We start from the raw sequence: 25,461 nt of genomic DNA on the forward strand, positions 1-25,461 counted from the left end.
GAGAGAGTACTCGGTATGTGAAGTTTATGCTGTAAGGAGAGAGTACTCGGTATGTGAAGTTTATGCTGTAAGGAGAGAGTACTCTGTATGTGAGGTTTATGCTGTAAGGAGAGAGTACTCGGTATGTGAGGTTTATGCTGTAAGGAGAGAGTACTCGGTATGTGAGGTTTATGCTGTAAGGAGAGAGTACTCGGTATGTGAGATTTATGCTGTAAGGAGAGAGTACTCTGGATATTAGGGTTATGCTGTAAGGAGAGAGTACTTGGTATGTGACGTTTAAGCTGTAGGGGGAGAGTACTCTGGATATTAGGGTTATGCTGTAAGGAGAGAGTACTTGGTATGTGAGATTTATGCTGTAAGGAGAGAGCATTCTGGATATTGGGGTTATGCTGTAAGGAGAGAGTACTTGGTATGTGAGGTTTATGCTGTAAGCAGAGAGCATTCTGGATATTGGGGTTATACTGTAAGGAGAGAGTACTCGGTATGTGAGGGTTATGCTGTAAGGAAAGAGTAATCTGGATATTAGGGTTATACTGTAAGGAGAGAGTACTCGGTATGTGAGATTTCTCCTGCAAGGAGAGAGTACTTGGTATGTGAGGTTTAAGCTGTAAGGAGAGAGTACTCTGGATATTGGGGTTATGCTGTAAGAAAAGAGTACTTGGTATGTGAGGTTTAAGCTGTAAGGGGAGAGTACTCTGGATATTAGGGTTATGCTGTAAGGAGAGAGTACTCGGTATGTGAGGTTTATGCTGTAAGGAGAGAGTGCTCTGTATATGAGGTTTATCCTGTAAGGAGAGAGTGCTCTGTATATGAGGTTTATGCTCTAAGGAGATAGTGCTCTGTATTTAAGGGTTATACTGTAATGAGAGAGTACTCAGTATATGAGGGTTATGCTGTAAGGAGAGAGTACTCGGTATGTGAGGTTTATGCTCTAAGGCAAGAGTACTGGGTATTTGAGGGATATACTGTAAGGAGAGAGTACTCTGTATTTGAGGGTTATACTGTAAGGAGAGAGTACTCGGTATGTGAGGGTTATGCTGTAAGGAGAGAGAGAGTACTCGTTATGTGAGGTTTGAGCTGTAAGGGGAGAGTACTCTGGATATTAGGGTTATGCTGTAAGGAGAGCGTAATCTGGATATCATGGTTATACTGTAAGAAGAGAGTACTCAGTATGTGAGATTTATGCTGTACGGAGAGAGTACTCGGTATGTGAGGTTTATGCTGTAAGGGGAGAGTACTCTGGATATTAGGGTTATACTGTAAGAAGAGAGTACTCTGTATGTGAGGTTTAAGCTTTAAGGAGATAGTACTCGGTATGTGAGGTTTATGCTGTAAGGAGAGAGTGATCGGTATGTGAGGTTTATGCTGTAAGGAGAGATTACTCGGTATGTGAGGTTTATGCTGTAAGGAGAGAGTACTCGGTATGTGAGGTTTATGCTGTAAGGAGAGAGTACTTGGTATGTGAGGTTTATGCTGTAAGGACAGAGTACTCTGGATATTAGGGTTATGCTGTAAGGAGAGAGTACTTGGTATGTGAGGTTTAAGGTGTAGGGGGAGAGTACTCTGGATATTAGGGTTATGCTGTAAGGAGAGAGTACTTGGTATGTGAGATTTATGCTGTAAGGAGAGAGTACTCTGTATGTGAGGTTTATGCTGTAAGGAGAGAGTATTCTGGATATTGGGGTTATACTGTAAGGAGAGAGTACTCGGTATGTGAGATTTCTCCTGCAAGGAGAGAGTACTTGGTATGTGAGGTTTAAGCTGTAAGGGGAGAGTACTCTGGATATTGGGGTTATGCTGTAAGGAGAGAGTACTCGGTATGTGAGGTTTATGCTGTAAGGAGAGAGTACTCGGTATGTGAGGTTAATGGTGTAAGGAGAGAGTACTCTGGATATTAGGGTTATGCTGTAAGGAGAGAATACTTGGTATGTGAGGTTAATGCTGTAAGGAGAGAGTACTCTGGATATTAGGGTTATGCTGTAAGGAGAGAGTACTTGGTATGTGAGATTTATGCTGTAAGGAGAGAGTACTCGGGGTGTGAGGTTTATGCTGTAAGGAGAGAGTACTCTGGATATTGGGGTTATGCTGTAAGGAGAGAGTACTCGGTATGTGAGGGTTATGCTGTAAGGAAAGAGTAATCTGGATATTAGGTTTATACTTTAAGGAGAGAGTACTCAGTATGTGAGATTTATGCTGTAAGGAGAGAGTACTCAGTATGTGAGATTTATGCTGTAAGGAGAGAGTACTCTGGATATCGGTGCTATACTGTAAGGAGAGAGTACTCTGGATATCGGTGCTATACTGTAAGGAGAGTGTACTCTGGATATCAGGGTTATACTGTAAGGAGAGAGTACTCTGGATATCCGGGTTATACTATAAGGAGAGAGTACTCGGTATGTGAGGGTTATACTGTAAGGAGAGAGTACTCTGGATATGAAAGTATTTTACAAAGAAGTTTTGTTACATATAACATTTTATATAAAAAGCTCAGGGTGTTTACTGTCCCTTTAAGGCACTGTCATTGAGCCTCCCCAACAGGCCATATTTTCAGGATTACCTTGCATGAGAGCAAGTAAAATAACATTTACTAATCAGCTGATTATTTCACCTGTGCTCCAGTTCAGATATCCTCAAAATCTGGTCTGTTAGGGAGGCATGGGAACAGGTTTGAAAACTAATGTTTTAAGGGGACTGAATTTACCTAAGAAATGGGAGCGTTTTAGCTAACTCTTAAAGGGACATAAACCCAATTTTTTTTCTTTCATGATTCAGGCAGACCATGTGATTTTTAAACAACTTTCCAATTTACTCCTATTATCAAATTTGCTTAATTCTCTTGGTATCCTTTGTTGAAGGAGCAGGACTGCACTACTGGGAGCTAGCTGAACACATCTGGTGAACCAATGGTAAGAGGCATATATGTGCAGCCACCAATCATCAGTTTGTTCCCAGTAATGCATTGCTGCGCCTCAGCGTACCCAAGTATGCTTTTTAACTAAGGAGAGAATGATGCAAATTAGATAAAAGAAACAAATTGGAAAGATGTGTGAAACCACACGCTCTCTTAATCATGAAAGAAAACTGTCCATGTAAGGGCACAGTAAACACCTTAAAGGGACATGGAACCCAACATTTTTCTTTTATGATTCAGATAGAGAATACAATTTTAAACAACTTTCCAATTTACTTCTATTATTTAATTTGCTTCCTTCTCTTGTTATCATTTGCTAAAAAGTTTATCTAGGCAAGTTCATGAGCAGCAGAGAAACTAGGTTCTAGCTGCTGATTGGTGGCTGCAGATATATACCGATTGTCATTGGCTCACCCATTTGTTCAGTTAGAAACCAGTAGTGCACAGCTGCTCCTTGAACAGATGATACCAAGAGAATAAAACAGATTAGATAATAGAAGTAAATTAGAAAGTTGTTTAAAATTGTATGCTCTGAATCATTAAAGAAAATTTTGGGGTTTCATGTCCCTTTTAACCCCTTAATGACCACAGCACTTTTCCATTTTCTGTCCGTTAAGGACCAAGGCTATTTTTACATTTCTGCGGTGTTTGTGTTTAGCTGTAATTTTCCTCTTACTCATTTACTGTACCCACACATTTTATATACCGGTTATATACTCATTACTGTACCCACACCTATTATATTATATACTGTTTATTTACTCATTTACTGTACACACATTATATACCGTTTATATACTCATTACTGTACCCACACATTATATACCGTTTATATACTCATTACTGTACCCACACATTATATACCGTTTATATACTCATTACTGTACACACACATTATATACCGTTTATATACGCATTACTGTACCCACACATATTATAAACTGTTTTTCTCACCATTAAAAGGACATTCTAAAGATACCATTATTTTCATCATATCTTATAATTTACTATAAAAAAATTATAACATATGAGGAAAAAATGGAAAAAACCCACACTTTTTCTAACTTTGACCCCCAAAATCTGTAACCACCAAAAAACACCCATGCTAAATAGTTTCTACATTTTGTCCTGAGTTTAGAAATACCCAATGTTTACATGTTCTTTGCTATTTTTGTAAGTTATAGGGCAATAAATACAAGTAGCGCTTTGCTATTTCCAAACCACTTTTTTTCAAAATTAGCGCTAGTTACATTGGGACACTGATATCTGTCAGGAATCCCCGAATATTCCTTGACATGTTATATATTTTTTTTTTAGAAGACATCCCAAAGTATTGATCTAGGCACATTTTGCTATATTTCATACCACCATTTCACCGCCAAATGCGATCAAATAAAAAAAAAATGTTCACTTTTTCACAAACTTTTTCACAAACTTTAGGTTTCTCACTGAAATTATTTATAACCAACTTGTGCAATTATGGCACAAATGGTTGTAAATGCTTCTCTGGGATCCCCTTTGTTCAGAAATAGCAGACATATATGGCTTTGGCTTTGCTTTTTGGTAATAAGAAGGCTGCTAAATGCCACTGTGCACCACTCGTGTATTATGCCCAGCAGTGAAGGGGTTAATTAGGTAGCATGTAGGGAGCTTCTAGGGTTAATTTTAGCTTTAGTGTAGTAGACAACCCCAAGTATTGATCTAGGCCCATTTTGGTATATTTCATGCCACCATTTCACCGCCGATTGCGATCAAATTAAGAAAAACATTTTTCACAATTTTAGGTTTCTCACTGAAATTATTTACAAACAGCTTGTGCAATTATGGCACAATTGGTTGTAAATACTTCTCTGGGATCCCCTCTGTTCAGAAATAGCAGACATATATGGCTTTGGCTTTGCTTTTTGGTAATTAGAAGGCCACTAAATGCCGCTGGGCACCACACGTGTATTATGCCCAGCAGTGAAGGGGTTAATTAGGGAGCTTGTAGGGAGTTTGTAGGGTTAATGTTAGCTTTAGTGTACTAGACATCCCAAAGTATTGATCTAGGCCCATTTTGGTATATTTCATGCCACCATTTCACCGCCAAAAGCAATCAAATAAAAAAAATTGTTCACTTTTTCACAAACTTTTTCACAAACTTTAGGTTTCTCACTGAAATTATTTACAAACAGCTTGTGCAATTATGGCACAAATGGTTGTAAATGCTTCTTTGGGATCCCCTTTGTTCATAAATAGCAGATATATATGGCTTTGGCGTTACTTTTTGGTAATTAGAAGATTAGAAGACTGCTAAATGCCGCTGCGCACCACACTTGTATTATGCCCAGCAGTGAAGGGGTTAATTTTAGCTTTAGTGTAGAGATCAGCCTCCCACCTGACACATCACACCCACTGATCTCTCCCAAACAGCTCCCTTCCCTCCCCCACCCCACAATTGTCCCCGCCATCTTAAGTACTGGCAGAAAGTCTGCCAGTACTAAAATAAAGGGTATATCTGATTTTTTTTTTAAACATTTTTATAGCATATTTACATATGCTGTTGTGTAGGTTCCCCCCAAACAGCTCTCTAACCCTCCCCCTCTGCCTTTTTGGGGGCCATCTTGGGTACTGGCAGCTATCTGTACCCAGTTTGCAGAATTTTTTTTTTTTTTTAGTTTTTTTCCCAGTTATTTTTCTGTAGTGTAGCTTCCCTCCCACAGACCAACCCAACACCCCCTGATTTATCGTTTTTTTGTATTTATATTTTTGTTTCCAGCCACTGATTACTAATCATTATAATCCATATTTTCTGTAGTGTAGCGGTTCCCACCCGCTCCCTCCCCGTGCACGCACCCGCCCACTCCCCATCGTGCAAGTGTCTGTGTGCGCCCCCGGTTATCTCCGCCCACGATCCCGCCCCCCCTCCACATCACTGGGCCCATCGATGGCTGCCACCCGCCTCTCACGTCGGCTCCCATCCACCGACAATACCTGCCATCGATGTCCGGTGCAGAGAGGGCCACAGAGTGGCTCTCTCTGCATCGGATGGCCATGCAGGGTTATTGCAGGATGCCTCGATATCGAGGCATCACTGTTATAACCTGAAAGCGTCTGGAGGCGAGTAGGATCGCTTCCAGCTGCTTTCCAGACTGACGACGTGCAGGGTACGCCCTCAGGCGTTAACTGTCTTTTTGTTTTTTGAGGACGTACCCTGCACATCGTCAGTCATTAAGGGGTTAAACTTTTTAATATAAAATAATTAGTTATATGTAATGAAACTTCTTTTTAAGATATTTTCGTTATGTTGCCCCTTTTCATGTAATTTAGCCCTGAACATTAATTCTCAGAACATGTAATGCAACTACTGACTTTTCAAGGCTAACCCTGCTACATATATGTCCATAATTCACTTTATCAGATAACTGCAAATAAATGTACTTTAAAGGGACAGTCAACACCAAAATTTTTGTTGTTTTATAAGATAGATAATCCCTTTATTACCCATTCCCCAGTTTTGCACAGCCAACACTTATATTAATACACTTTTTACCTCTGTGATTACCTTGTATCTAATCCTCTGCAGACTTCCCCCTTATTTCAGTTCATTTGACAGACTTGCATTTTAGCCAATCAGTGCTCACTCAGTAAATTCACGTACATGAGCTCAATGTTATCTATATTAAACACATGAACTAATGCCCTCTTCTGTTTAAAATGCATTTAGTTTAGAGGCAGTCTTCAAAGTCTAAGAAATTTAGCATATGAACCTCTTAGCCTAGGCTTCGCTTTCAACTAAGATTTCAATAGAACATAGCAAAATTGGTGATAAAAGTAAATTGGAAAGTTGTTTAAAATTACATTCTCTATTTGAATCATGAAAGTTTTTTTTTTTTTTTTTTGGACTTGACTGTCCCTTTAAACTTAACTTTACGACATTGACTGGCCTTGTTGTCTGCAAACTAAAACCCAGATTGGCTCGTCCAAATAATGCAAATCGTGGCTGGAGTTTGTCTATATTGAAAAATAATTGTAGAAAAAATGTTAACTCAGCTGATGTTTTCATAAAGCAACACAAAATAAAGTATAGTAACTACAAGTGGTTTACTGTCCCTTTAAGTGGAATTTACTGCCATAACAACCTCTTGCTGTCTTACTGAGATTTTACTCTCAGGTTGCTGTATCGGTTTAGAGAGAAGGGAGATGCTCAGGAGACAGGAAAATCACTAGACTAGTATTTGTATAGCTTTAAATGCATTGATCTAGGCCGATTTTGGTATATTTCATGCCACTATTTGGCTGCCAAATATGATCATAAATTTTTTTATTTTTTTTTTACAAACTTTGGGTTTCTCACTGACATTTACACACAACTACTGCAGTCATAAGACGGTTGTAAAAGCTTCTCTGGGGATCCCATTTGTTCAGAAATAACAGACATTTATGGCTTTGTCATTGCTTTTTGGTAATTAGAAGGCTGCTAATTGCAGCTGCTCACCACACTTCTGAAACTCCTGGCAGTGAAGAGGTTAATCAGCTTGAAAGGTTTATTTTTGCTGTAGTGTAGCGATTATCCTCCCACATGAAAGCTTTCCCCCCCACACTTGTCACCACCATTTTAGGTACTGGCGAACAGTATGCCAGTATGCAGTTTAGTGATTTTGGTTTTAATATTTATTTCTGTAGTGTAGGAAGTCTCCTCACCCTTTCACCTCCCTGATTTCCCCCTCTCTTAATCTCCCACTGCCCACCAACATATTTGTTACTGGCAGCCAGTCTACCAGTAACTAATTCTCATTTCTATTTATCATATTTTATTTTCTAATGCATTTTTTATTTATTTTTCTGTAGTGTAGGCCCCCTGGTTGTACCTCCCTCTGTCTAAGATGACGGCGGAGACCACAACAGGCGCCTCTGTGTTGGACGTAGGTTCTACTTTAACACAGTACACTGGGCAAAGCACTTTGTGATTTAGTATTTACGTCCAAATGGCGCAAAGGGATTAAACACCATGTAGCCTGAGGCCCAAATGGCGCAAGGGATTAAACACCATGTAGCCTGAGGCCCAAATGGCGCTAATGATTAAACACCATGTAGCCTGACGCCCAAATGGCGCTAATGATTAAACACCATGTAGCCTGACGCCCAAATGGCGCAAGGGATTAAACACCATGTAGTCTGACGCCCAAATGGCGCAAGGGATTAAACACCATGTAGCCTGACGCCCAAATGGCGCAAGGGATTAAACACCATGTAGCCTGACGCCCAAATGGCGCAAGGGATTAAACACCATGTAGCCTGACGCCCAAATGGCGCAAGGGATTAAACACCATGTAGCCTGACGCCCAAATGGCGCAAGGGATTAAACACCATGTAGCCTGACGCCCAAATGGCGCAAGGGATTAAACACCATGTAGCCTGACGCCCAAATGGCGCAAGGGATTAAACACCATGTAGCCTGACGCCCAAATGGCGCAAGGGATTAAACACCATGTAGCCTGACGCCCAAATGGCGCAAGGGATTAAACACCATGTAGCCTGACGCCCAAATGGCGCAAGGGATTAAACACCATGTAGCCTGACGCCCAAATGGCGCAAGGGATTAAACACCATGTAGCCTGACGCCCAAATGGCGCAAGGGATTAAACACCATGTAGCCTGACGCCCAAATGGCGCAAGGGATTAAACACCATGTAGCCTGACGCCCAAATGGCGCAAGGGATTAAACACCATGTAGCCTGACGCCCAAATGGCGCAAGGGATTAAACACCATGTAGCCTGACGCCCAAATGGCGCAAGGGATTAAACACCATGTAGCCTGACGCCCAAATGGCGCAAGGGATTAAACACCATGTAGCCTGACGCCCAAATGGCGCAAGGGATTAAACACCATGTAGCCTGACGCCCAAATGGCGCAAGGGATTAAACACCATGTAGCCTGACGCCCAAATGGCGCAAGGGATTAAACACCATGTAGCCTGACGCCCAAATGGCGCAAGGGATTAAATACGTAGCCTGACGTAATCCATTTTTGCTTACTCCTCTCCCTGCTGCATATATTAAAGGCCCATTTGTAAACGTACAGTAAATAACAGCAGCTCAAAACTGTTATTTAGTTAGAAAAGTTTTCATTGATTTGCTGCCCCAAGACATAAGCCTAGAAAACCTGCGGGAGTATGTGTAAAAGCGCAGTTTGTTATTGCCTGTATAGACCTGTAATCCCTACAAAGCAGTTAAACCAGTGCTTGACTAATTCAAAATGTAGGCGCCAGCCCTAACTGTAGGAGCCAGAAACTCTTGGCCAATATATAGATTATAGTATATTCATTATCAAACATGTATATGTGTGTGTATATATATATATATATATATATATATGTATGTATGTATGTATATATATATATACTGTGTGTATATATATATATATATATATATATATATATATATATATATATATATATTTCTCCAACATAGGTGTGTCCGGTCCACGGCGTCATCCTTACTTGTGGGATATTCTCTTCCCCAACAGGAAATGGCAAAAAGCCCAGCAAAGCTGGTCACATGATCCCTCCTAGGCTCCGCCTTCCCCAGTCATTCTCTTTGCCGTTGCACAGGCAACATCTCCACGGAGATGGCTCAGAGTTTTTTGGTGTTTAAATGTAGTTTTTATTCTTCAATCAAGAGTTTGTTATTTTAAAATAGTGCTGGTATGTACTATTTACTCTGAAACAGAAAAGAGATGAAGATTTCTGTTTGTAAGAGGAAAATGATTTTAGCAACCGTTACTAAAATCGATGGCTGTTTCCACACAGGACTGTTGAGAGGAATTAACTTCAGTTGGGGGAAACAGTGAGCAGACTTTGGCTGCTTGAGGTATGACACATTTCTAACAAGACTTGGTAATGCTGGAAGCTGTCATTTTCCCTATGGGATCCGGTAAGCCATTTTCTTAATTTTCAATATAAGAATAAAAGGGCTTCACAAGGGCTTTAAAGACTGGTAGACATTTTTCTGGGCCAAAACGATTACTATATAAGCATATTTAATGGTTTATAACTTTGGAGAGTTATTTTAATCTTGGCAATTTTGTTAAAAAAACGGACAGGCACTGTATTGGACACCTTTTTCACTGGGGGCCTTTTCTAGTCATAGGCAGAGCCTCATTTTCGCGCCACTAATGCGCAGTTGTTTTTGAGAAGCAAGGCATGCAGATGCATGTGTGAGGAGCTCAGATCCACTGAAAAAGCTTATTGAAGGCGTCATTTGGTATCGTATTCCCCTCTGGGCTTGGTTGGGTCTCAGCAAAGCAGATACCAGGGACTGTATAGGGGTTAAATGTAAAAACGGCTCCGGTTCCGTTATTTTAAGAGTTAAAGCTTTCAAATTTGGTGTGCAATACTTTCAAGGCTTTATGACACTGTGGTGAAATTTTGGTGAATTTTGAACATTTCCTTCATACTTTTGCGTATATTCAGTAAAAAAGTGTGTTCAGTTTAAAATTTAAAGAGACAGTAACGGTTTTATTTTAAAACGTTTTTTGTGCTTTGTTATCAAGTTTATGCCTATTAACATGTCTGAACTATCAGATAGACGATGTTCTGTATGTTCGGAAGCCAAGGTTCCTATCCATTTAAATATATGTGATGAATGTGACAAACAAAGTAGGGACAATGATGCCACTGATAATAATGTTGCCCAAAATGATTCCTTAAGTGAGGGGAGTAAGCATGGTACTGCATCATCCCCTTCTATGTCTACACCAGTCTTGCCCACTCAGGAGGCCCCTAGTGCATCTAGTGCGCCAATCCTCCTTACTATGCAACAATTAACGGCTGTAATGGATAATTCTATTAAAAACATTTTAGCCAAAATGCCCACTTATCAGCGAAAGCGCGACTGCTCTGTTTTAGATACTGAAGAGCATGAGGACGCTGATGATAATGGTTCTGACATGCCCTTACACCAGTCTGAAGGGGCTAGGGAGGTTTTGTCTGAGGGAGAAATTTCAGATTCAGGAAAAATTTCTCAACAAGCTGAACCTGACGTTATTACATTTAAATTTAAATTGGAACATCTCCGCGCTCTGCTTAAGGAGGTGTTATCTACTCTGGATGATTGTGACAATTTGGTCATTCCAGAGAAATTATGTAAGATGGACAAGTTCCTAGAGGTCCCGGTGCCCCCCGAAGCTTTTCCTATACCCAAGCGGGTGGCGGACATTGTAAATAAAGAATGGGAAAGGCCCGGCATACCTTTTGTCCCTCCCCCTATATTTAAGAAATTATTTCCTATGGTCGACCCCAGGAAGGACTTATGGCAGACAGTCCCCAAGGTCGAGGGGGCGGTTTCTACTCTAAACAAACGCACCACTATCCCTATAGAAGATAGCTGTGCTTTCAAAGATCCTATGGATAAAAAATTAGAGGGTTTGCTTAAAAAGATGTTTGTTCAGCAAGGTTACCTTCTACAACCAATTTCATGCATTGTTCCTGTCACTACAGCAGCGTGTTTCTGGTTCGAGGAACTAGAAAAGTCGCTCAATCAAGCATCTTCTTATGAGGAAATTATGGACAGAGTTCAAGCACTTAAGTTGGCTAACTCTTTTACCTTAGACGCCACTTTGCAGTTAGCTAGATTAGCGGCGAAAAATTCAGGTTTTGCTATTGTGGCGCGCAGAGCGCTTTGGCTGAAGTCTTGGTCAGCGGATGTGTCCTCCAAGAACAGATTGCTCAACATCCCTTTCAAGGGGAAAACGCTGTTTGGCCCTGACTTGAAAGAGATTATTTCAGACATCACTGGGGGAAAGGGCCACGCCCTTCCTCAGGATAGGTCTTTTAAGGCTAAAAATAAAACAAATTTTCGTCCCTTTCGCAGAAACGGACCAGCCTCAAATTCTACATCCTCTAAGCAAGAGGGTAATTCTTCTCAAACCAAGCCAGCCTGGAGACCGATGCAAGGCTGGAACAAGGGTAAGCAGGCCAAGAAGCCCGCTACCGCTACTAAGACAGCATGAGACGCTGGCCCCCGATCCGGGACCGGATCTGGTGGGGGGCAGACTCTCTCTCTTCGCTCAGGCTTGGGCAAGAGATGTTCAGGATCCTTGGGCGCTAGAAATAGTTTCTCAAGGTTATCTCCTGGAATTCAAGGAACTACCTCCAAGGGGAAGGTTCCACAGGTCTCAATTGTCTTCAGACCAAATAAAAAGACAGGCATTCTTACATTGTGTAGAAGACCTGTTAAAAATGGGAGTGATTCATCCTGTTCCATTAGGAGAACAAGGGATGGGGTTTTACTCCAATCTGTTCATAGTTCCCAAAAAAGAGGGAACATTCAGGCCAATTTTGGATCTCAAGATCCTAAACAAATTTCTCAAGGTCCCATCGTTCAAGATGGAAACCATTCGGACAATTCTTCCTACCATCCAGGAAGGTCAATTCATGACTACGGTGGATTTAAAGGATGCGTATCTACATATTCCTATCCACAAGGAACATCATCGGTTCCTAAGATTCGCCTTTCTGGACAAGCATTACCAGTTTGTGGCACTCCCATTCGGACTAGCCACTGCTCCAAGAATTTTCACAAAGGTACTAGGGTCCCTTCTAGCGGTGCTAAGACCAAGGGGCATTGCAGTAGTACCCTACTTGGACGACATACTGATTCAAGCGTCGTCTCTGCCACAAGCAAAGGCTCATACGGACATTGTCCTAGCCTTTCTCAGATCTCACGGGTGGAAAGTGAACGTAGAAAAAAGTTCTCTATTCCCGTCAACAAGAGTTCCCTTCTTGGGAACAATAATAGACTCCTTGGAAATGAAGATTTTTCTGACAGAAGCCAGAAAATCAAAACTTCTAAGCTCTTGTCAAGTACTTCATTCTGTTCTTCTTCCTTCCATAGCGCAGTGCATGGAAGTAATAGGTTTGATGGTTGCGGCAATGGACATAGTTCCTTTTGCGCGAATTAATCTAAGACCATTACAACTGTGCATGCTCAGACAGTGGAATGGGGATTATACAGATTTGTCCCCGACGATCCAAGTAGATCAGAGGACCAGAGATTCACTCCATTGGTGGCTGACCCTGGACAACCTGTCCCAAGGGATGAGCTTCAGAAGACCAGAGTGGGTCATTGTAACGACCGACGCCAGCCTGGTGGGCTGGGGCGCGGTCTGGAAACACCTGAAAGCTCAGGGTCTATGGTCTCGGGAAGAATCTCTTCTCCCGATAAACATTCTGGAACTGAGAGCGATATTCAATGCTCTCAAGGCTTGGCCTCAACTAGCAAAGGCCAAATTCATAAGGTTTCAATCAGACAACATGACGACTGTTGCATATATCAACCATCAGGGGGGAACAAGGAGTTCCCTGGCGATGGAAGAAGTGACCAAAGTAATTCAATGGGCGGAGCTTCACTCCTGCCACTTGTCTGCAATCCACATCCCAGGAGTGGAAAATTGGGAAGCGGATTTTCTGAGTCGTCAGACATTTCATCCGGGGGAGTGGGAACTCCATCCGGAAATCTTTGCCCAAATAACTCAATTATGGGGCATTCCAGACATGGATCTGATGGCATCTCGTCAGAACTTCAAGGTTCCTTGCTACGGGTCCAGATCCAGGGATCCCAAGGCGACTCTAGTAGATGCACTAGTAGCGCCCTGGACCTTCAACCTAGCTTATGTGTTCCCACCGTTTCCTCTCATTCCCAGGCTGGTAGCCAGGATCAATCAGGAGAGGGCTTCGGTGATCTTGATAGCTCCTGCGTGGCCACTCAGAACTTGGTATGCAGACCTGGTGAATATGTCATCGGCTCCACCATGGAAGCTACCTTTGAGACGGGACCTTCTTGTTCAAGGTCCGTTCGAACATCCGAATCTGGCATCACTCCAACTGACTGCTTGGAGATTGAACGCTTGATTTTATCAAAGCGTGGGTTCTCAGATTCTGTCATTGATACTCTTATTCAGGCTAGAAAGCCTGTAACTAGAAAAATTTACCATAAAGTATGGAAAAAATATATCTGTTGGTGCGAATCGAAAGGATTCCCATGGAACAGGGTAAAAATTCCTAAGATTCTATCCTTTCTACAAGAGGGTTTGGAGAAAGGATTATCTGCAAGTTCTTTGAAGGGACAGATTTCTGCTTTATCTGTTTTACTTCACAAGAAGCTGGCGGCTGTGCCAGATGTTCAGGCTTTTGTTCAGGCTCTGGTTAGAATCAAGCCTGTTTACAAACCTTTGACTCCTCCTTGGAGTCTCAATTTAGTTCTTTCAGTTCTTCAAGGGGTTCCGTTTGAACCCTTACATTCCGTAGATATTAAGTTATTATCTTGGAAAGTTTTGTTTTTGGTTGCAATTTCTTCTGCTAGAAGAGTTTCAGAGTTATCTGCTCTGCAGTGTTCTCCTCCTTATCTGGTGTTCCATGCAGATAAGGTGGTTTTGCGTACTAAACCTGGTTTTCTTCCGAAAGTTGTTTCTAACAAAAATATTAACCAGGAGATAGTTGTGCCTTCTTTGTGTCCGAATCCAGTTTCAAAGAAGGAACGTTTGTTGCACAATTTGGATGTAGTTCGTGCTCTAAAGTTCTATTTAGAGGCTACAAAGGATTTCAGACAAACATCTTCCTTGTTTGTTGTTTATTCTGGTAAAAGGAGAGGTCAAAAAGCAACTTCTACCTCTCTCTCTTTTTGGCTTAAAAGCATCATCAGATTGGCTTATGAGACTGCCGGACGGCAGCCTCCTGAAAGAATCACAGCTCATTCCACTAGGGCTGTGGCTTCCACATGGGCCTTCAAGAACGAGGCTTCTGTTGATCAGATATGTAAGGCAGCGACTTGGTCTTCACTGCACACTTTTACCAAATTTTACAAATTTGATACTTTTGCTTCTTCTGAGGCTATTTTTGGGAGAAAGGTTTTGCAAGCCGTGGTGCCTTCCATCTAGTTGACCTGATTTGCTCCCTCCCATCACCGTGTCCTAAAGCTTTGGTATTGGTTCCCACAAGTAAGGATGACGCCGTGGACCGGACACACCTATGTTGGAGAAAACAGAATTTATGTTTACCTGATAAATTGCTTTCTCCAACGGTGTGTCCGGTCCACGGCCCGCCCTGGTTTTTTAATCAGGTCTGATGATTTATTTTCTCTAACTACAGTCACCACGGTATCATATGATTTCTCCTATGCAAATATTCCTCCTTTACGTCGGTCGAATGACTGGGGAAGGCGGAGCCTAGGAGGGATCATGTGACCAGCTTTGCTGGGCTCTTTGCCATTTCCTGTTGGGGAAGAGAATATCCCACAAGTAAGGATGACGCCGTGGACCGGACACACCGTTGGAGAAAGCAATTTATCAGGTAAACATAAATTCTGTTATAGTTAGTTCTGGGATCCAAGCACTCACTGTATATGTGAATTGCTTGGGTGCTTTCTATGGTAGATAGGTAGAAACTTAAAGGAAAGAAGAGGCACTCACAGGACTTAGTAAATATTAGTTTTATTTGTATTTCATCAATAAAGGTTCAGTCAACATTTCAGTCCTCACAGGGACCTTTGTCAAGACTGTTTCTTAATTCGAGAGTGTGTAATATGCTCACCGCATTCATTACTTTTGGGAATACAGAACCTGGCCACCAGGAGGAGGCAGACACACCCCAGCCAAAGGCTTAAATATCTCCCCCACTTCCCTCATCCCCCAGTCATTCTTTGCCTTTCGTCACAGGAGGTTGGCAGAGAAGTGTCAGAAGATAGTCTCTTATGGAGGGTAGTACTCTTCGCAATGGGACTGGAGTTTTAAATAATCCTGTCAGCCTCTCAGTGAGAGCATGGATGAAAGTTTGAGTCCGGAGAGGAAGACAGAGTTTTCCTGCGAACCCATCCCGACTCATATTAACAGCTCCTTGGTAATTAGCATTGAGGAGTTTCGCTGCCTACCTTTATTCACTCAAGTCTATGTCAGAAGCGAGGCTACTATATGTCAAACTTGAAGGGCCGTGTTGCTGTTCCACAACGTAGATTCCGGTAAGATTGTTTCATTTTCTTTTGATATGGGAATGTCATGTTAACGAAATAAGGTAGGGTCCCAGTGGGACTTCTTTTATCCTAATAAGGAATCATGGGTTAATATCTCCTAAAGGGGGGTTATTGAACAGGGGGGACTTTAATCATGTTTGTTATATGGCTCTATCTGCTAATGTGTAGCTATACCTAGGCTCATGGATTTTATGGAACATAACGGCCTTATCCTATTGACGCGATCTCTCAAGATTGCGTGCCCTTTTTGTGACTGGCATGGTGACCTCGTGACGGGCGCGGTTACGTTTGTTTCTCACTTCTGTAGGCTGACTGTGTGCGAATGAGAGTCTAGCTCGTGTGTCTGGTTCATAGGAGGTAGAGAGTGCCCCAGCCATTGGGGGTGTAAAAAGGGTGTCAGTTAGTTTTTGTCTTTTTTGTAATCCCAAGATTATGGAGGATTCTGATATTTTAGACACGGATGTCTCCGATACGGAGCATGCGTCTTGTGATGAATATGAAATGGCCCGGGTAATCAATGCCCATCAGTTATGTTCCAATTGCCGTTCTAGGGTACTCTCTTCTCCCGAATCAGGGAGCCTAGAGTGCGTTGAGCCATCCGCCTCGGAGGTTTCCATGTGCCATGAGGCGCATGTCCCAGACCCTTTCTCGGCTACACAAGCAGGTGTCCCTATGGCCTTTACTCCTCCGGAGGGTGGCTCTTTTCCTCCAAAGGATACGGCACGGTTCCGCATGGCCATTTCTATGGTGCTGACTCATTTATATCTTCCAAGTGAAATATTTCTAAGATATTGTCCGTTTTCTGTTAACCAGGGCTAGTCGGGCATGGGATCGCCTGATTCAGTTTGGCTACCGGGGGAAGTGTTGGCCTCTGAGGCTTCAGGGGCCCCAACATCAGGGTCTTTCGTTGATCCGACGAGGGATGATTTTGCCTTCCGTTATAGGCTGGCACGTCTGTGTTCTTTTAAAGCACATTTTGGCAATGTTAGATGATCCCAGTCCTAGTGGGATCCGAGGCCTTAGATGCTGGATGGCAAATTGGATGTAACGTTTGGGGATAAAGCCAATCTCCTTAACGTTTCCGTTTTATGTTTTCCTTATGTTTTGGTTCTAGTTCTGAGTTCGGGTGAATGCGGCCTTTGATCGGCTGGTCCCGTTGCCGTTCTCATTCACCTTGGGCGTTCAACCGATGGGTGCTGCCTTCCTTTTTATTTTTGATCCGGATGGATGTGTTTATTTTATTTTATTTTTCTGAAGCTCATGTCTGTTAGATTCCGTTTTTGAAAACGTTCTTCTCTGGAACCGATCCTTGCGATTTTGTGGTTGTGTGGCCAAGGAGTCTCAACTCTATGGTAGGGTGGTTTCTGTTGCTTTAGCCCCCTTCTCTCCTGGAGAGGGGGATGGGTTCTCCTGGTTCGGAGTTACCTTAGTATCTATATCGACCTGTGGGTCCTTGTTTTCTTGCCTTGTAAGGTTTTTTTTTTTTTCCCCTTCTTGCGTTTTCAGAATCCTGGAAAGGAAGATGTGGAGTAGTTACTGGTTCCACCGATCCTGCAGCAGGAGGCTAGATGTTTCAACCCTGATTGGGCTCCTGTTAAATGTTGGATTCTAATACTTAGATGCTGGGGGTCTGAGAACCCTTTTTCTCTTGGGAAGTGTTCCTCTTTAGGGAAGATAACAGTGTAGAGCTCAAGTCTGTCCTGACTCTCCGTAGCAGGCCATTTGTAGTATTGGCCAGAGTTTTTTCTTGGAGGCTTTGCTCCTCGTAGATCTATCCTTTTTCTTCCAGAGGTCTGGGACTTTTGTCTTCAGTCTTTGACTAGCCTTTGGGCTGGGACCATTATCCTGGAGGGAAGGTTGGGGATAGGTTAATCTATGCAGCGTTGACAGTTTTCCTCTAGAGTCTGTCCTCCCCATCGGTGGGAGGACTTTTGATGTCCTTCTCCTTTCTACCAGCGTCTGTTGCTGAGAGGGGACGCTCCTTGGAGCCCGGTAACGGAGGGCTGTTGTTGAGTTTTAGTCTTTCGGCCGAGTTCTCTTCATGGGAGTCGAGAGCCGCGGGGTTGACTCCTCGGAGGCTGTTTGCGCTTGACGGACTCTGGGACGGAGTGGTCTCTAGCTCGGCTTTGCTGGTGGTGCAACTAATGAGCAGTTACCTGGGCTTCAGGTTTTTACCCATGTTGTCTATATTTTTAGTTTTTTTAGGGTGTCTGGTAATTTCAGGCTGTGGTGCCTTTTGTACCCACCCGTTGTTAGCATTGTGTCCTCTACACTCACATATATATACATATACACAATATTTTATTACACTCACAAATGCTTTATTATAATAACCCAATAGAAGTTGGATTTAACAGTTATGAGGCCTAGAAAGGTTCCAGATGCTAAATGGTGGCTGGCAGGAGGGAAGAGGGGCACCCATGGGTGTTTTGGGGATTTCAAACCAGAGCGCAGGTGCCTGGGTTTGTTGAGCCTTTGGTTAAACACATAGTTAAAGTAATCTCCAGAGCAGTAATGCAATACTGGGAGCTAGCTGAGCACATCTGGTGAGCCAATGACAAAAGGGATATATGTGCAGCCACCAATCAGCAGCTAGCTCCCAGTAGGGCGTTGCTTCTCCTGAGCCTACCTAGATATGGTTTTCAACAAGAGAACATTTTATAATAGAAGTAAGCTGAAAAGTCTCTTAAAGGGATAAAAAGGTAAAGAATGACATTGGTGCATTTCAATGTAAAATATCAGCATTTGTGCAATATACTTTTCAGTGGCATACGCGCATATGCTACAAGGCCTGTGCAACAGTATACAAACAACACACCCTCGGAGAGCTGGCGATGTGTAATACTGCGTAGTATTTGTATACTGGTGCGCGGGCCTCACAGCATATGTGCGTATGCCACAGAAAAAAACACAGCAATAGCTAATGAAAGTATATTGCAAAAATGCTCTTATTTCACATTGAAATACTCCTATGCACAGTTAGTTTTCAACCTTTCTATCCCTTTAAAATTGCTTCTCTGTCTGATCCAGGAGAGTTTAATTCTGACTGCACGGTAACTGTGTGCTTAATCCTTTCTCTATATTTAAACACATAATTCTAACAAGCAATTCAAGCATTTTCATTTAGCACATGTCCCTTTAAGGTTGGGAAAAGGTTCCCTGTAAGTTAAAGGGACAGTGAAGTCTAAAATAAACTTTCATGGTTCAGATAGGGCATGTCATTTTAAACAGCTTTCCCATTTACTTTTATCACCTATTTTGCTTTGTTCTATTGATATTCTTAGTTGAAAGCTAAACCTAGGTAGGCTCATATGCTAATTCCTTAGACCTTGAAGGCCGCCTTTTAATGTGAATGCATTTTGACCACTAGAGGGCGTTAGTTCATGTATGTCATATAGATAACATTGAGCTCATGCACGTGAATTTACAGAGGAGTGAGCACTGATTGGCTAAAATGCAAATCTGTCAAAAGCACAGAGATAAAAAATACTAGTTAATGCTTATTAAAGTTTTGACGTTCATGTCCGTTTAATTGTAAATCGTGTGTGTGTGAAAGTCAAAGCTTCATCGTCGTGGGTGGTGCAGATCACTCCACAGGCAATGAGGGTGAACACAATGTCCTGTGATGTTATATTTTAGTGCATTTCTAGTTTAGTTACTAGATCCCACATCCGTTTAATAATCTTATTATTTTTTTTTTGCAGGAAGCGAGGGGCATCTCCCTGGCGCCATGCAGTCCTTTCGGGAACAGAGCAGTTACCATGGTAACCAACAGAGCTATCCCCCGGAAGCCCATGGAACATCCAGGTTGGAAGAATATAGCCCACGGCAGCAAGCTCAGATGTTTCAGGGCAGCTATGGAGGTCGTCGAGGAGGGTCAAGTGCACCCGCAGCAATGCCTTCAGGTGAAGGTCCTGGTCTGCAAAATTACTCAGCTTACCGCAAAGAATCAAGTGATTTCTACTACCTTGGGAACAAAGAGGGGACTTCTTCTGGAAGCCAGACCCCACAGCGTCGGCCATCTGGCCCTGTACAAAGTTATGGGCCTCCACAAGGGAATAGCAGCAGTGCAAACACCCCAGGTTTTGGCACACACTATAGCAGAGAAGGACATCATGGACAGTTTGCAGGTCAACATTCTGCTGCAGCCAACCTGTCCCAGTACTCACAGGATTTCCCAGGCTCCTATTCCCCCAGCGGGAGCCAATATCCATCTCATATGCCTGGCCAGCAGTTGAGGCAACAGCTCTATCAATCACACCAACCCCTTTCGCAGGCCAGCAATTCTCCAGCATCTACCGGCACATCACACCTGCAGCAAATGCAACGTTCTACTCCACTTGGCTCACCTGCTGGATACCCACTGCGTGTGGGACAGTACGGGCAACACTACCAGCCTCCTGCAGGCTCTTCCTCTAGTTCTTTTCCAGCTTCTCAACGGTTTGGACAGTCTGGGACAAACTATGAGAGTTATAGTCCTGGAAGTACCAGCTCTCCATATGAGAGTCATATGCCTGGATCATCCTATGGGACCCAAGGATACAGTGGCTACACTAGTCAGCACTTGAAAAGCTTTGAGACCTCTAAGTTACCTCAAAGTGGTGGACAGGGACAGCAGCAGCCACAGCAGCAGCAACAACAGCCGCAACCGCAGCCTTCTCATGTGATGCAGTATTCTAACTCTTCTAAACTCCCTTTACAAAGCCAGACTGGGCAGTACAGCCAAGCTGAGGTTCCTGTACGCTCCCCAATGCAGTTTCAGCAGAATTTTAGCCCTATTTCTAACCCATCTCCAGCAGCTTCTGTTGTACAGTCTCCAACCTGCAGCTCCACTCCATCACCTCTGATGACAAGTGGTGAAAACCTCCAGTGTGGACAAGGTAATGTCTCTCTTTCATCCAGAAACCGGATCTTACAAATGATGCCACAGTTAAGCCCTAACACCCATGCTGGAAGCTTCAAGGGTTTTGGAGTAGAAGGTCCCCCTGAGAAACGCCTTACTGATCCTGGTCTTAGTAGCCTTAGTGCTTTGAGTAGCCAGGTGGCTAACCTTCCCAATACAGTGCAACATATGTTACTTTCCGATGCTCTGACACCTCACAAAAAAAGTGGAAAGCGAACATCAAGGAAGACTGACAGTTGTGCCAACTCGGAGACCTCTTCTCAGGCTGAAGAGCAGCTCAAGTCACCAATGGCAGAGTCCTTGGATGGCAGCTGCTCTAGCAGTTCAGCTGACCCTGGAGAGAGGGTGAGGCAACTCAGTGGGCAGAGCACAAGCTCAGAAGCCGGATATAAAGGGCCTTCCTCTGAAAAACCAGCTTCCCCACCAGCCCAAGAATGGCAGATAGAACCTCCTGCAAAAACCCCAGTGGAAGAAGTTGAGACTGCACCAGAGCCTACAGAGACATTTCAGGATTTGCCCAAGGCAAGTGAGAAATCTGTTGGAGTTATCGTTTCAATGGAGACAGTGACAAACAGAGCAGAGAAGGCAGTGGATGAGGTTCCTCCACCAACCTCTGAGAATGATGCAGAGACAACATCACGTGATGAGGTAGTTGAAACTGCTAAAGATGAAGAAATCCCTGAGGATTGTACTACCAGTCAGAATGGAGAACCTAGCACCACAGATTCTCAGTCACTATCTACAGCAACAAATACTACGCCACGTGCAGAGACTCCAAAATCTCCAGTGGGTCCTGGTTTTAGCTTCAAGGAAGGGTCATCAAGTTTCCGAAATGCTAGCAGCTTGCCCCAACTTTCCAAACATACAGAAACTGGGGTTTTTGCAGGACAGACTGATAGAAAACCCAGTTCTAGTAGGAGTGAGAAGTTTCCAAGCCTTTTACAAGAGGTCCTACAAGGACACCATCAGCAAGAAAGGAGATATGCTAGAAGCACTCAGGAGCCTCCAGTAGTGACTGTAAGCTCTGAACAGTCATTGAGGCCCAATGTTCTCATGAGTCAAGCCAATGAACTACCTAATCGCAGTATTCTTGGAAAGACACTTGCACCTCACTTGGAAACACCACACTGGGGGCCTTGGGATAGGAAGTCTGCTCCTGAAGTTAAACAAATAAACCTTGCAGATTATCCAGTAACTAGAAAGTTTGAAGTAGAACCACCAGCATCCTGCCATGAACCTAGTGGTGGTCCTTCTGAAAGGAGATCTGTAATATGTGACATTTCACCACTGAGACAGCTTGTTCGTGATCCTTCTAGCTCTCATCATATTAGCTCTGGGCAAGAAAGATCTTCTGATAGCAGGCCTGGTCAATCTGTAATCCTACCCAGTGTCATGATGTCTTTAGACACAAAGACCAATCAAAGTGGAACACCTAAAGTAGAAGACCTTGAACTTCAAAAAATGCACAGAAAACGAGCTGGTGATCACTGCATGCCATATAGCACAAAGGAACTATCTAGAAGCAACACCAGCCCAAGATCCATGACTTATGACCTCAACCAAGACTATAGTTCACATAACAGCCGTGCACCACACCCAAGAAGGGGGACTGGTAGGGTGGGGTCCCGAGGAAGATCACCTTCTCAGTCACAGGATCTTAGTGATAAGTTGAAGATGTCTCCAGGAAGAAGTAGAGGTCCAACAGACACTCATCATATAAATCCTGTGATGAATCTTTCAGATCGAGCAAGCCGGGAAGCTATCTACTCTGCCTTTTTCCAGAATACTGATAATTCTTCTCTGGCTTTTCATACAAACTCCAGGTCAAGTTCTTATGGGGAGCCACATCCTGCATACACTTCTCCTTTACATTTCAAGAGACAGATATATCAGCAGGATGAATACAAAGAGTGGTTGGGAACTTCAGCCCAAGCTATACTTTCAGCTTCACAACATCGTCAGGAAATTTCACGCAAAAGCCCAAGACAGGATCAGTTCCATGTTCGTAGTCCAGGAAGGAGTGAGAATGAAGGTCTAGGATATAGCCATTCAGGGCAGTACCATGAATCTAGCAACTTAGATTTTAGTCGCCAGTTGCGTGTTGGTGAGGGTGGTCCTACCAACCTAACAACATTGGAGCTAAAACGAAACCAGAAGACTCCCCCAGGGGAACCAACTAGTTGGAACTTGGGCCGTCAGACATCTCCTGTGAAAAAGATTGGATCTCCTGTGGGGGCTACTCAGAAACCATTTAGTCCCATTAGTCAAACAGATACACATATCCCTAGACCCGGAGAATCTGCTGACTTGCCAAAAGCTGGTTGTAATGCCCACCGACCACCCGGCCCTGATGAACAGTCTCATCACAATCCTCTAATTATGAGGAGGAGAGTCAGGTCTTTTATTTCCCCCATTCCTAGTAAGAGACAGACACCTGATGACAAGGGTCGCCCCTCCATTCCTCTACCAAAAGACGGGTTTGAGAAAATGTCTGGATCCCACGTGTTATCCCCAAGGGGTAAAGACACCGAATGCTCCCCACTATCAGAAGATCTCTCTAAAGGTGGACCTCAACCACAGAGCCCACCAGCTGTGTCTCTTTCTAGTCCCACCAAGACTAAAATCCTTCCTCCCCGCAAGGGAAGGGGCTTGAAACTGGAAGCCATAGTGCAAAAAATCACATCACCTAATGTCAGACGAAGTTCAGCACCAAACAGTGCAGAGAATGCAGGTGAAGCTGTAACGCTTGATGATATTCTATCCCTAAAGAATCAGGGATCAGAAGGTGTGAATGAATCCTTGCAAGATACTGCAGAAAGACCAAGTGATTCAATAATGGATATTGCCAGCACTGAAGAGGCAAAAGTAAAGAGCCTTTCTCCAAAATCTCTAGATCTCTGGAATACCCGTGATGAGAAAAAGATAAAAAAGGAAAATGATGAGCAGTTCATGGACCCCAATGATCATTTGTCTTCTGGAATGCCAGCACAGCAGCCATCCAACCATTACATGGAAGGAAGGGGACCATCTCCAATCCTGGAACCAAAATGTTCTTTGCCCCAGGTTCAACCACATGAGGCTGTGGATAAAGAAAAGCTTGCCTCCACCCCTTGTCCTGTTCTACCCAAAACAGAAATTATACCCCCAAAAGGTTACTTTCCCTCTGGGAAAAAGAAAGGACGCCCTATTGGCAGTGTCAACAAACAGAAAAAGCAGCAGCAGAAGCTACAACAGCAGCAGCAGCTTCAACAGCAGCAACAGCTACAACAGCAGCAGTTGCTGCTACAACTACAGCAACAACCACAAGACCATCAGCAATTGCTGCCTCCTACAGCACAGTCTTTTCCATTAACACCTATCATGCAACAGCAACCAACAGTGGAGCAAGGCTCAGAGGCAGAGCCAAAGCCAAAAAGGATGAGGAGAGAGAGGAGGAAGCCTGCTGGAACACCAAGGAGAAGAAGAGGAAAGCAGGCAGCTCCCATTGTGGCACCTATAGAGCCTGAGATCAAACTGAAGTATGCCAGTCAAACCATAGACAAGACAGAGAACAAAGCAAAATCCTTTTTCCCTTATATCCATGTAGAAAACCGAGAAGACTTAGGCTTGTCCTGTATTCTCATCAATGCTGAAGAAGAAGAGCAGCGTTGGAAGAAGCTCAACTCTGCAAGGAAAGGTCAGAGGTCCTCGTCCCCACAACCTAGCACAGACACAAAAGCATTGCCATCATCTAGTTTTATGGTTCAAGGACCAGCTGTAACTGAATCTGCAACAATTGGCCCTCTTGTCTGCTCTCTTTGTGGTAAGTGGGCTAATTACCGAAATCTTGGAGATCTTTTTGGACCTTTCTATACCCAAGAATATGCTTCAACCCTTTCTAAGAATCCCCCTCCCAAAAAGGTATCCGAAACCCCACAAAAGGTGAAGGTTAGACACAAAGATGCATCTGATGGCTCAAAGTCTGACTCTGATGAAGAGGAAGAGGAGGAGCAAGAGGAAGCTCGAGAGCAGCGCAGCTTGTCTGCACATCCCCGTTACAAGCGCCGGAACCGCTCAGGGGAATGTGTTTCCTCCAGGCATGCTGTACCTTCCCGTAGGAAGACAACTGACCATTGTGAACTGACCCCTGTGGACTCTAGTGGGCCATCAACTGCCACTGCAGATATTGGCCCTGAGCAAGGGTTTCCAATCCCCCAACTACCTCTCGACAGCAATGAATTCTGGATGCATGAGGGGTGTGTCCTTTGGGCCAATGGTGTCTACTTTGTCTCTGGACGTCTGTACGGGCTGCAAGAGGCTGTTGATATCGCCCGAGAAATGGTGAGTCCTGATTTTTCTTATTACTTTTCAAACACAGATTAAAGGACATAGTGGTTGATCACAATCTATTGTTGAATATGTAATGTTAACTGCTGTAGACGAGCCCTATGTGAGGTTGACTTGGTCATGATCACTAATTTTTTATTGTTTATTGGCAGCACTTTATTATCATCAGTTTGGCGAAAAATGTTCCTACCCTTGTGCCAGTCCTGTTTGTTATGATCACAATACGCAACACATTTACTGCTTTGTTTCTCCATAGCTAAAAGGAGATGATCAGCCTCAGACAGTAATGTAACATGTGCGCAACACCCTGACGTTA

The 25,461-nt window shown here is 43.4% G+C and overlaps 1 protein-coding gene across 3 annotated transcripts in view; it reads left to right on the forward strand.

The window, feature by feature from the left end:
* The window catches only part of TCF20 (transcription factor 20), a 222,420-nt gene that overhangs the window by 42,834 nt on the left and 154,125 nt on the right, over positions 1-25,461 (forward strand). For all 3 annotated transcript variants that reach the window (XM_053721334.1, XM_053721333.1, XM_053721335.1), the window contains exon 2: positions 19,621-25,139. In XM_053721334.1, coding sequence (XP_053577309.1) covers positions 19,647-25,139 — 5,493 coding nt within the window. In that variant the 5' untranslated portion in view covers positions 19,621-19,646. The remainder of the gene's footprint in view (positions 1-19,620; positions 25,140-25,461) is intronic.

The sequence above is a fragment of the Bombina bombina genome, chromosome 7, assembly GCF_027579735.1.
Source record: "Bombina bombina isolate aBomBom1 chromosome 7, aBomBom1.pri, whole genome shotgun sequence".
Lineage (NCBI taxonomy): Eukaryota > Metazoa > Chordata > Amphibia > Anura > Bombinatoridae > Bombina > Bombina bombina.